General features: G+C 34.1%; 1 protein-coding gene across 11 annotated transcripts in view; it reads right to left on the bottom strand.

Annotated features, from left to right (window-relative positions):
* Window positions 1-13512, bottom strand: part of Ccdc18 (coiled-coil domain containing 18) — a 105506-nt gene that overhangs the window by 58557 nt on the left and 33437 nt on the right. For 10 of the 11 annotated variants that reach the window (XM_071618057.1, XM_071618058.1, XM_071618055.1 and 7 more), the window contains 5 exons: window positions 12394-12614; window positions 8720-8830; window positions 7982-8113; window positions 485-619; window positions 242-319 (listed from right to left, as the gene is read on the bottom strand). In XM_071618057.1, the coding sequence (XP_071474158.1) occupies window positions 242-319; window positions 485-619; window positions 7982-8113; window positions 8720-8830; window positions 12394-12614 (677 nt within the window). The remainder of the gene's footprint in view (window positions 1-241; window positions 320-484; window positions 620-7981; window positions 8114-8719; window positions 8831-12393; window positions 12615-13512) is intronic. The other variant, XM_071618062.1, reaches the window with a different exon arrangement.

The raw sequence follows: 13512 nt of genomic DNA, 5'->3' as shown, positions 1-13512 counted from the left end.
GCAAGACCCTGTCTCAAAAAAAAAAAAAAAAAAAAAAAAAGAGGGATATAGCTCAATGCTAAATCACCCTGGGTCCAATACTCAGTACTAGAAAAGAAAGAAAGTAAACATAACAACAGAAACAAAGTTCACTGAATCAAGTCAAATCTTCAATAATTAATCAACATTTATGCATTTAATTTTTATAATTTATGTGTGAACTGTCTTCAATAAGAAAAACAAAAAGTATTAGCATACTAGCCTTGATTGTTTCTTCAGATACTTGATTCTGTAATGCTTTCAAAGCTTCATCTTTCTTCATATTTTCCTTTTCCATTTCCTAAAAACAGGAGGTGGGGAGGTGTGGGGGGAGAAGTAAGAAAAACATAGTAATATGAGTAAACATTTTTACATTTGTAAAGGTTATTACACAAGTGATTTGATTAGAATTAACATATGTCATAGAAAGATAAAACTATTAACACTTTTATAAAGATGACTTTACCCCTTTGCTTTCCGTCAAGAGTCTATCTAATGATTCAAGATGATGCTGTTTACATATTATATCTTGTTGCAACATCGACATAGTCTTTTCTTGTTCTTTAAATTGTTGGTCTTTTTTCTCTAGTTGAGCTTCAAGCTAAACATAAAAACAGGATTAATTTTCATATTATATTTTTAAAATGTTTCAAACATTTTCTCTTATTAAAAAAAAAGAAATGGTTAGAGATGTAGCTCAGTGGTAGACTGTTTCCCTAGCATTTATGAGACCCTGGGTTCAATCCCCAATAATGAGAAAAAAGGAAGAAATAAAAATCACAAGCCTATTTTTATTCACTTTCCTCCTTTATCTATACTAAGCTGAAACTGGTCTGTATCATTTTCTGGTATGTTTCATTATTATATATGTCTTTTACACTTTACTAAATACATACAGCCATGAACAATATGTAGTTTTCTGTCTTGAAAATTTACATAGATATTATCAATACTTCTAAGTTTTGGCAAGTCGCTGTCTTTACTTGATATTGTTTTAGATACTTATCCAAGTTGATATACATAGATCTAGTTCATTTACTTTAGAGAAGTATAAGATTCTACTGTAATAATGACAATTTCTCTACTCTTCTACGTAGGAACAGTTACTCTGTTTTTTTACTCTTATGATAGTGCTGCAATAACATCTGTTGTACATGTCTCTTTATGTACATGTGTAAGAGTTTCTCTAGAATAGACAGACCACATAGAAGTAGACTTCCTTGTTGTAAGACATGCACATTTTCAATTTCAGTAGGTATTTCTTTTCAAAGTGAATCAAGATTTACACATTCATTAGACGTATGTAAGATTTCTTACTCCCCACAACTTCACCTATAATTGGCATCATCCAAGTTCCAAAAAACTTGGAACAAAATATGAAATTACTCAATATGCGTATATTTATGTATGTATATCATGTAGCTATACACAAATAAAAAAAGATGTTATATCTAGTGATCTATATATATCACACATCCATCCATCCATACAATAAGAATATGGCAGCCACAGGATTAACAGGAATATATAAAACCAAAGAATTCTGAAATGAAAATGATCAAATGAAAACAACAAAAGGACACATCAGAAATTAGAGGCTTTTTAAGCAATTTAAGATAATATTGAAAAAGTAGTATTTGCAAGTTAAACTTCCTAGTAAGCAAACAAGGAAAATAAATTCTGGATCCTATTAAATAAGGAGAAGGAAATTTTTAAAAAGAGGGTTGAAATTAACTTCAATGGAAATTTCAAATATAATGTTTTCCTAGAATTTCTGCCACTCTCATATTAATCACTGAAGAAACCCTCAGGGATGAACTCATTTGAAAGATACTTTTTATCTTCTAAATCAGTAATCCACTTTTAAAGGACCTATTATAAAATAATTTAAAATATGGAAAACAGCTTTACAATAAAGTTGACACAATATTAAGTCATAATTCTGAACAGGAACAACTCAAATGGCAACTATTCTATAAAATGAAGCTATTAAAAATAATGTTTATATTGGGTGCGGTGGTGCATGCCTGTAATCCCAGCAGATTGGGGTCTAAGGCAGGAGGATCATGAGTTCAAAGCCAGCCTCAGCAAAATCCAGGCGCTAAATAATTCAATGAAACCCTGTCTCCAAATAAAATACAAAAAATTGGGCTGAGGGTCTGGGGTTGTGGCTCAGCAATAGAGCACGCCTAGCATGTGTAAGGCATTGGGTTCCAGCCATAGCACCACATAAAAATAAATAAATAAATAGGGCTGGGGATGTGGCTCAGTGGTCAAGTGTCCCTGAGTTCAATCCCCAGTACCAAAAAATATATGTGTGTGTGTGTGTGTCTTTTCCTTGAAGACTAGGAATAGAACCACTATATGACCTAGCTATATGACTCCTCAGTATTTATCCTAAAAAATTAAAGTTGTCATAGTATAATGATACAAGTATACCCATGTTTGTGGCAGCCTAGGCGTCCACCAACAGATGAATGGATAAAGAAAATGTGGTATATGTATATATACAATGAAGTTTTATTCAACTATAAAGAAAAATGAAAGTATGTCATTTGTAAGAAGATAAACGGAAATTGAAAACATTGTGATAACCAAAATAAGCCACTCTCAGAAGGTCAAGGGTCATATAGTTTTCTTTCATATGTGGAAATTAGGGAGAAAAAAGGAAAAGAAAGGTTGTAGGGTCAGAATCTCATGAAAATCAAAGAGAGATCAGAATAGAGGAAAGGGAGGAAGGAGAAAAGGAAAAGGAGAAATACTGGCCAAATTATATTGTGTGCATGTATGAATATGTAACAAAGCCCATCATTATGTACAACTATAATGCCCCAATAAAAAATGTGAGCCTGCACAGTGTCGCACATCTGAAATCGCAGTGGTTCAAGCAGCTGAGGCAGGAGGAACAGAAGTTTGAAGCTGGTCTCAGCAACTTAGTGAGACCATGAACAAATTATTAAGACCCTACCTCTAAATAAAATATATATTTTTAAAAAGGGTTAGGGATGTGGCTCAGTGGTTAAGTGCCCCTGGGTTCAATCCCTGGTATAAAAAAAAAAAAAAGTGGAAACATTTTTTAAAAATAAAAAAACTCGTGTTTATTGACAAGTTTTGAGAGTTCTTTATTTATGTTTTTGCTGGATATGGGATTTACAAATACTTTCTCCACCCTAGCTTATCTTTCATTTTCTTTCACAGCATAAAACTCTTTAGTATTGGTGTATTCCAATTTATCCATTTTGTTGTTGTTGTTGTTGTCGTTTTTCATGGTGGTTTTAGTATCATACCTAAGAACTCTTATCCTAACCTGAGGTCATGAGTACTTTCTTCTAAGAGTGTTACAGTTTTTAAAAAAAATTATATTAAAATCTATGACCCATTTCTTTTCTTTCTTTTTGTGGTGCCAGGGATTGAACCTAGGGCCTTGTGCATGCAAGGCAAGCATTCTACCAACTGAGCTATGTCCCTAGCCCAGTCTGTAACCCATTTCTAAGCACTTTTCATATTAAGGTATACATTCATCGAGGATCCATTATTTTGTATCTGGATGTCCGATTATTCAAGCATCACAGGTTGAAGGACTTAACTTTTTTGAATTGCCCTTGTGCCTCTATCAAAAATCAAATGATCAGAGCTGGGGATACAGCTCAGTGGTAGAGCAATTGCCTTACATGTATAAGGCCCCTGGTTTAATTCCCATCGTTGCAAAAAAAAGAAAATCAAATGATCACATCAGCTGAGTCTATTTCTAGACTCTAATCTGTTCATCAGTACCTATCTATTTGCTAATATCATATTGTATTGATTACTAGAGCTTTAATAAAAATCCTGCAGCATAAGTCCTCCAACTTTGTTCTTTTTTAGACTTGCTTTGGCTGTTCTAGTTCCTTTGCCTTTCCACTATGAATTTTAAAACCAGCTACGTACCTATAAAAACACGTATTTTGACTAGAATTTTGATTGGCAACACATTAAATTTATAGATCCATTTACGGTTGACTCCCTAAATACTTCCAACCACAGAAATGGTATTTCTCTTCATTTACTTAGGTCTTATTCAACATTTTGCACATACAGATCCTCTACATATTATGTTATATTTATATTAAGCATTATATTTTTGGAGCTATTGTAAATAGTACTATTTTTAAATTCTTGGTTTTCAATTGTTCATTGCTAGTATACAGAAATATGAAAGTTTAAAAATTTATTTATTTATTTATTTTTTTACTTGTAGTTGGACACAATACCTTTATTTTTACTTATATTTATGGGGTACTGAGGATCAAACCCAGGGCCTAGCACATGCTAGGCGAGAGCTCTACCATTGAGCCACAACCCCAGCCCGAAAGTTTTAAATTGTATTGGTTCTTTTTAGTTATACATGACACTGAAATTCATTTTGATATAATTAAAAATATATATATCAAAATGAATTTATATAAAATATATCTTATTCTAATTAGGAACCCATTCTTACGGATATACACAAGGATGGGATTCACTATGGTATAGTAATACATGTACATAGGAAAATTATTAGAAATAAAATGTTTTTTTTCTTTTTATTTAATTTTTTCAGTTGGCAATGGACCTTTTTTTATTTATTTATATGCGGTGCTGAGAATTGAACCCAGGACCTACACATGCCAGGCAACTGCTCTACACTGAGCCACAACCCGAGCCCAGAAATATGTTAATTTTTTGGTGTTGTTGGTTTTTTGGTCTACTTGTTCTACAACTATAGAAAAGAGTAATGTTGACATCTTCAACTTTAATTTTGGGTTAGTTTCTCCTTTCAGCCTTCTTAATTTTCTTCATGCATTTTGAAATTCTACTGGTAAGTATACATACTTTTATGGCTGTTACATAACCTTGGTGAATTGAGTCTTTTATTGTTATGCAGTGTCTCTCTTTGTTCCTGATAATTTTCTATGATCTGAAGTCTACTTTGGTATTTATACTTTTTTTTTTCACTTGCTTCTCTCTTCCACAAGTCTCTTTCATTATTAGGCTATGTTCAGATTTCCATTTTATCTTTGTATCTTTCTACTTTATCTCAACAATTTTTTTCTCGGTTGCTGTAGGGATTATAATGTACATATTTAACGTTTCACAGTCTATTCAGAGTATTTTTGCCAAAGTAAATGTCAAATAGAACTTTATAAGAAAATAAGTCTCTTTACCCTCTTTCTTTATATTGTAGTTTTCACAAATATTATACCAACATACTTTGTCAAAAAGTAATTTATCTAGGATCGTGAGTTCAAAGCCAGCCTCAGCAAAAAGCAAGGCACTAAGTAACTCAGTGAGACACTCTCTCTAAACAAAATCCAAAATAGGGCTGCGGATGTACCTCAGTGGTCGAGTGCCCCTGAGTTCAATCCCTGGTACCAAAAAAGTAATTTATTCAAATATTTACTATTTTTGCAGCTTTTCATTTCTGAGGTCCTAAGATTCCCTGTTGTATTATTTTTCTTTTACCTGAAGAACTATCTTTTTTTTTTTTTTTAATTGTTGGTTGTTCAAAACATTACATAGTTCTTGATATATCATCTTTCACACTTTGCTTCAAGTGGGTTATGAACTCTTTAGTATTTCTTCTAGAACAAGTCTTGTGACAAATTCTCTAAAATGTCCTATATATAACATTGTCTTTATTTTACCTTCATTCCCAGAGAATTATTTTTATTGAATATGAAATTCTAAGGTGACGAATTTTCTCTGAGGACTAAAAAAAAATGTTACTCTTCTGTTTTCTTATTTCCGAGGGTTTTGTTGTTGTTCTTTGTTTTGGTAGCAGGGATTAAACCCAGGGATGCTTAACCACTGAGCCATATCCACAGTCCTTTTTTATTTTTTATTTTGAGATAGGGTCTCCCTAAGTTGCTTAGGGCCTCACTAAGTTGCTGAGGCTGGTCTCGAACTTGCAATCCTCCTGCCTCAGTCTCCCAGTTGTGAGAATTACAGGCATGCACCACTGTACCACTCCATGTTTTTTTTGTTTTGTTTTGAATATTTATTTTATTTTTATGTGGTGCTGCGGATCGAACCCAGGGCCTTGCACATGCTAGGCGAGCACTCTACTGCTGAGCCACAATCACAGCTCCCACTCCATGGTTTTTGATGAGAAATGTGTAGTAATTTTAATCTTTGTTCCCTAGTTACAATGTTTATCTCTGGTTGCTTTCAAGGTTTTTTTTTTTTTCTTTTTTTAAATATTTAATTTTTAGTTGTAGTTGGACACAATACCTTGTGTGTGTGTGTGTGTGTGTGTATGTGTGTACATATGTATGAATGTATTTATTTATTTATTTATGTTTATCTCTGGCTGCTTTCAAGGTTTTTTCTTTTTCTTTTATTTTTTAAATATTATTTTACAGTTGTAGTTAGACACAATACCTTTATTGTGTGTGTATGTATGAATGTATGTATGTATTTATCGACTTATTTACATATTTACATATTTATTTATATGTGGTGCTGAGGATCGAACCTGGGGCCTCGCACGTGGCAGGCAAACATTCTACAGCTAAGCCACAACCCCAGCCCTGGTTTTTTATTTATGTGTTTGTTTATTTTTGTGGTGCTGGGGATTGAAGCCAGGGCCTTGTGCATATGAGGTATGCACTCTACCAACTGAGCTGTATCCTTTTTTTATGTTCTTATTAGTGTATTATACTTATACATAAGAGTGGGGTTCAGGGCTGGGTGGTAAGCTCAGTGGTAAAGTGCTTGCCTAGCACAGGTAAGGCCCTAAATTCAATTCTCAGTACCATACAAAAACAATAGATAAAATAAAGTTAAATTCTCAAAAAAAAAAAAAAAAAAAGGAAGACTAGGGCTCATTTTGACATATACGTACATGCATGGAATATAATTTGCTTCAGTTTGTTCCTTGATACTTCCACTTTTCCTTCTTCCCTTCCTCCCCCCTTTCCACTTCCTCTGTTCTACTGGTCTTCCTTCTATTCATTTATTTTTTTTCAATTGGTGCTTTAAAGATTTTTTTTTTTCTAAGTTTTCAGCAAGGATTTTGATGTGTCTGAAAGTGGTCTTCTCTGATTTTATTCTCTTTGATATTGTTGAAAATGTAAATTTTTTCTGTGATCAAATTTGTAAAGCTATCAGTCTTATTTTTTCAAATATTTTTCTGCACAAATCTCATGCTCCTCTCCTTCTAGGATTACGATGACAAGAATGTTAGAACGTTTGATAATGTTCTTTAAACTCTGTTCAGTATTTTTCCCAAATCTTTTTTTCTTTCTCTTACTCAGAGAAAATAATGTCTACTGCTCTATACTTAAGCTTACACTCTTCTTGTCACCTCCATTTGCTCATTCAAATTTTCTATTTTTTATTTAGTCTTGTGTTCTCTGTATCATATCATTTTTACTTTTTTTAAGTTAAATATTTATTTATTAGTTGTAGTTGGAAACAATACCATTATTTCATTTATTTATATGTGGTGCTGAGGTTCGAACCAGGGCCTTGCACATGGCTAGGCAAATACTTTACCGCTGAGCCAAAACCTCAGCCCCAATAACATTTTTACCTTTAACTCAACATTAAGAGTGCCCCGAGCTGGGATTGGAGCTCAGTGGCAAAATGCTTGCCTAGCACATATGAGGCACTAAGTTCAATCCTCAGCACCACATATAACTAAAAATAAATAAATAAATATTTTTTTAAAAAGATGATTACAGTTGAAATGGAAAGCATATTATATTGAAAAGCATTGGTGGGTCAGAAATGTAGCCCAAGGGTAGAATGCTTGTTCAGCATGTATGAAACCATACGTTCAATCCCTAGCATCACAAAAAATGAGCATTATAAAATGGATCTGGAGTGAGAGTCTAATTATAGTGCTGCTAACTTTTCTGTCCTTGTTTCCTCACCTACAAAATAACCAATACTGTGCTAATAATGAGGTTTTCTTCATCACTAACTATGCATTACTTACTCTTTCAATCTGTTTTTCCATTTCTTTATGTTGTTCAAGATGAATTTTCTTTGCTTTTTCAAAGGCTAAGCAAATTTTCTCATGCTCTGTATTGATATTGGTTTCTAGACTCCTTATCTTTTCATTCTTTTCCTAGAAATATAAAACAGGTTTAAAATATAACTAAGCCAGGTACAGTGACACACTATGTAATCCCAGTGGCTTGGGAGGCTGAGGCAGGAGGATCACGAGTTCAAAGCCAGCCTTAGCACGGGCAACTCAGTGAAACCTTGTCTCTAAATAAAATATAAAACAGGGCTAGGGATGTGGCTCAGTGGTCGAGTGCCCCTGAATTAAATCCCTAATACCACACCCCAAAAGAAGCATATTAAAAAACTACTATTTTAATTTTATTAAGATAAAAATGACAAAACTTGAGGGGCTGAGGTTGTGGCTCAGTGGTAGAGCGCTTGCCCAGCATGTGCAAGGCCCTGGGTTCGATCCTCAGCACCACAGAAAAATAAATAAATAAATAAAGGTATTGTGTAAAAAAAAAAAAAAATGACAAAACTTGAATAACAACTTGTTGTATTAGCCTATTAACTTGAAAATACAGAAACAAAAAAAAGAATGACAAGAAGTTCAGTAGAATTTTTAGTTTCCTACTTAGTATGTTTTATAGTAATGATACAAAAACAAACAAGGTATCACCAGTACCTAAAAGTCAGAGTAAACTTGTAGCAAAAAGGTAAATTTTACCATAAGTTCCTGTTCAAGTTCTGCATTTTTTGCAGCAGCTGATGAATAAGCAACTATTTTTTCTTCTAACTGTTTCTCTAGGGTTAAAAGCTGAGAGCATTTCTTTGTCATCTGAAAATACAATAAAGTATAAAATTAGTTTTTAAGAATATACATCCTAAAATCAAATACCTGCTCCTCTTTTTGAAGTTTAAATACATTGTGTCTAGATAAATAGGGCAAATTTATGGTAATAAACAATTAAGGCACAAGTGAATAACCTTTTAATTCATGTAATTATTAAAACAAGTAACAATTTAGAAGAAAAACAAATGGTGTTGGATTGAGGCAGTAGCTCAGCAGCAGAGCACTTGCCCAGCATGTGTGAGGCACTGGGTTTGATCCTCAGCAACGCATAAATAAATAAAGGCATTCTGGTGCTGGCGAGGATGTGGGGAAAAGGGTACACTTGTACATTGCTGGTGGGACTGCAGATTGGTGCAGCCAATTTGGAAAGCAGTATGGAGATTTCTTGGAAAGCTGGGAGTGGAGCCACCATTTGACCCAGCTATTCCCCTTCTTGGTCTATTCCCTAAAGACCTAAAAAGAGCATGCTACAGGGACACTGCTACATCGATGTTCATAGCAGCACAATTCACAATAGCAAGACTGTGGAACCAACCTAGATGCCCTTCAATAGACGAATGGATAAAAAAAATGTGGCATTTATACACAATGGAGTATTACTCTGCATTAAAAAATGACAAAATCATAGAATTTGCAGGGAAATGGATGGCATTAGAGCAGATTATGCTAAGTGAAGCTAGCCAATCCCTAAAAAACAAATGCCAAATGTCTTCTTTGATATAAGGAGAGTAACTATGATCAGAGTAGGGACGAAGAGCAGGAGAAGAAGATTAACATTTAACAGGGATGAGAGGTGGGAGGGAAAGGGAGAGAGAAGGGAAATTGCATGGAAATGGAAGGAGACCCTCAGGGTTATACAGTGGAGGGGGTAGAGAGAGAGGAGGGGAGGGGAGGGGAGAGGTGGGGAGGGGGGAGGGTGGAGGATGGGAAAGGCAGCGGAGCACAACAGACACTAGTATGGCAATATGTAAATCAATGGATGTGTAACTGATGTGATTCTGCAATCTGTGTATGGGGTGAAGGTGGGAGTTCATAACCCACTTGAATCAAAGTGTGGAATATGATATGTCAAGAAATTTGTAATGCTTTGAACAACCAACAATAAAAAATTAAAAAAATAAAAATAAAGGCATTCTGTCCATCTACAACTACAAAAAAAAATTAAAAAAAAAAAAATAGTGAAAGGAAGCCAGGCATATCATTTCACTCCTTCTATTAGGAAATACATAAGTGATTTAATTTGCATCCTAACCCTTTTTTTCTTTTCCTTGCACTATTGGGGACTGAATTCAGAGGTCTCTACCTTTTCCTAACCCATTTTCTTAAAAGTAGTTCTTACAGATTGAAATTAATATTGCAAAACGTTAACAGTAGTTATTTCTGGTGGTAGAATTATCAATGTTTATTTTCTTCTTTTTCTGTTTCTGAATTTTAATGTTCAACAAGACTATTCTGTTATTTTTTTTAAGTTATTAATCTCAGTACTTGAGAATTTTCTAAGTGGCAGCCTGTAATTATAGACTAAATCTCCTTTTCGATTATTAACTGAAGTTCCTATCTTACAAGTCTTTTCCATGGACTTGACTATAAACATTAAGACACAAAATTAGACATTTAAAAAACATCCTTGGGCTGGGGCTGTAGCTCAGTGGTAGAGAGCTTGCCTTGCATGCATGAGGCCCTGGGTCAATCCTCAGCACCACATAAAAATAAATAAATGAAAATAAAGATATTGTATCCATCTACAACTAAAAAAATATTTAAAAAAAAATCCTTATGGGGCCTGGAGTTGTGGATCAGCAGTAGAGTGCTTGCCTCGTGCATGCAGGGTTCAATCCTCAGTACTACATAATAAAATAAATAAAATAAAGGTATTGTGTCCAATTACAACTAAACAACAAATATTAAAAAAAAAAAAAAATCCTGGGCTGGGGATGTGGCTCAAGCAGTGGCGCGCTCACCTGGCATGCGCGGGGCGCTGGGTTCGGTCCTCAACACCACATAAAAATAAAAGATACTGTGTCCACCTAAAAAAACTAAAAAATAAATTTAAAAAAAAATTGCAGGCTCCATCCGTAAGCCTGAAGTTTGAGTATATAATACATACCCATGTAATCCTGGTCTGCAATTACCTAATGAGGCATCCTTATCCTTTCCTCAGTGAAAATCAAGATCAGATATTCATAAAACATTTCAGAATACAATCCATAGTATATCTATATCAGATTCACATGCAGTTTTTTAAAAAATGTAAATTTCTGAGCCATACCCAAAGCCTGCTGAATCAAAATTGTTAGAATGGTACCCAGAAATGTACATGTTTGAGAGGCTTCCTAGGTGGCTTTATTATGGGCCAAGCTATAATGGGCAATAACCAAACAAGACTCTATTCTTACCTTAAGACTCCATGTTGTGTCTTCTCTCATGGGAAAACCCCACCTCTGAACCCACCAACGCTTGCTTAGCATAGCATACCGGCAACACAATGGTAAAACTCTTCTTTCTGTCCTTATATACTAAACTTGTGCAATGTACCCTAAGTGCATAGAATGTTTGTCTAGACGTTAGTAACCATTCTTTAAATTGTATTCAACTAGGGTCGTTTTGACCCACTTTCCCGTCTGCTTATGATTTTAGACCTCATGATTTTGTTTGTGGTCAGGAATCATAGCCACAACCACTTATGATAAATGTACTGATATGCTTTATTTGTGGTTTTGAACTATAAAAGATTCGCTCTAATTCCTTTAGGGATTAGAGGAGTGCAGACTTGCAGTCTGCCCTTTTGCTGGTGAATAAAGGTTCCATCTCCTGTTTTGAAACTGACTCAGTCATTGATTACAATCTTACCATAATAGTTCTGATGTTTGCTAAAATTTTAAATCCTCTACCACTTCTTTTCTTTCATCTACATAATCCAAATTCTCTTCTTTTTAAAAAAAAAAAAAATTTATAGTTGTAAATGGACAGCATGCTTTATTTGTTTAGTTTTTTATGTGGTGCTAAGGATTGAACTCAAGTGCCTCACACATGCTTGGCAAGCACTACAGCCCCAGACCCCAAATTCTCTTCTTGTAAATCTGCCTTTACCTTGCCAACTTATACTGTGGAAGAAATAATAAACTGCAATGCACTATTAGTTTCACCAAATTTAGGACCTTTTAGCCATTAGGGAGCATCTTCCTATTTTAAGTTAAGTTAAAATAACATGTTTCCAAATATAATTTCTAAAATAGCTTAAAGCTTGGCACGGTGGCACATGCCTATAATCAAGAGGCATGGTTGAAGGGGACTCAGAAGGGTGAGGCAGTAGAATCACAGGTTCAAGGCCAGCCTCAGTAACTTAGTGATACTGTTTCAAACTAAAAAATTAAAAGGGCTGGGGATGGAGCTCAGTGTTAAAGTACCCCTGGGTTCAATCCCCAATATATATCTATGTGGTACCATTTTGCAAAATTTATAAATCTAGACTTAAATTGTTACAAAATCCCACAAGGTATTTTCTATCTTCAAACTTAGTACACGTGCCCAGCTAATTTGAAGCTTACTTCACTTTCTAGTTTGGTAGAGTTTGAAGCTTTCTCTAGAAGCTCCTCTTGAATCAGTTGAAATTGACTAGTTCTGTGAGCCATGTTAACCTTCAGATCAGAATTCTCAGCTTCTATTTGCATCAGCTTAGTACGTAATTCTTCTATTCCAGTAGCAAGTCTTTGCCTCTCTCTTTCATATTGCTTGTTCATAGTCTGTTGATTGCAGTCTTTTATAATTTCTGTTGATAAACACAAAAGGAAAAATTTTCTGGATAAAACTTTAAGTATAAAAATAAATATAAATAGTTGAAATATTTAACCATAAAGTTTAGTTTCTGATTTAAAGAATAAAAAGGATGTAGAAGGAGACATGCAATAAGGAAATGGTAAATAAAGCACTTTCTAAGTTAAATATATAACAATGAGTGAAAAAGCTCTTCTGAATCATTTATTTTACTAGGTATCTAAAGACTATTCCTTATACCAGAAAGTTAAGAATGCTTCCCACTTTTTAAGATACTATTTTTAATAGAAATAATTATAAAATGCTTTATTTTTTAAAAAAGTTGCTTTGTTCCCCTAAACTAAAGATAATCATAAAATTTATTTGGACAATTTGAGATTAAGAACTTTTTTTTTAAAGGGGTAGTGAAGATTGAACCCAGAGGTACTTTACCATTGAGTTACACCTCTAGTGCTTTCTATTTTTTATTTTGAGAAAAAGTCTCACGAAATTGCATAAGTTCTCACTAAATTGCTGAGGTTGGCCTCGAACTTGCCATCCTCCTGCCTCAGCCTCCCAAGTCACAGGATTATAGGGTATGCCACTGCATCCAACCATTAAGAATATTTTTATGTACTATTTGTAGATACAGGTTCAAAAGGTACACACAGTGAACCCTTTCTAGTCTTATATTCCTTACTTACAAACTAGCTGAAGAAAATACACTGAAATTTTAAAAACTACTAAGGTTTATCACAGGTAGCTTTCTGACTATGTCTTCTCTCCATTATAAACATTATACCTTCTCCTACTCCACAATACCTGAATTTTCAAGGGCACTTTTAAAAGGCAAAATGTAGGTGATTATATAAGAATACACATATGGAAACAAGGAGAGATACACTTTGCCCTCA

The sequence above is a fragment of the Marmota flaviventris genome, chromosome 10 (genome assembly GCF_047511675.1).
Source record: "Marmota flaviventris isolate mMarFla1 chromosome 10, mMarFla1.hap1, whole genome shotgun sequence".
Lineage (NCBI taxonomy): Eukaryota > Metazoa > Chordata > Mammalia > Rodentia > Sciuridae > Marmota > Marmota flaviventris.
Note: the sequence above shows the minus strand (reverse complement) of the source record. Positions and strands in the feature narration are given on the sequence as shown.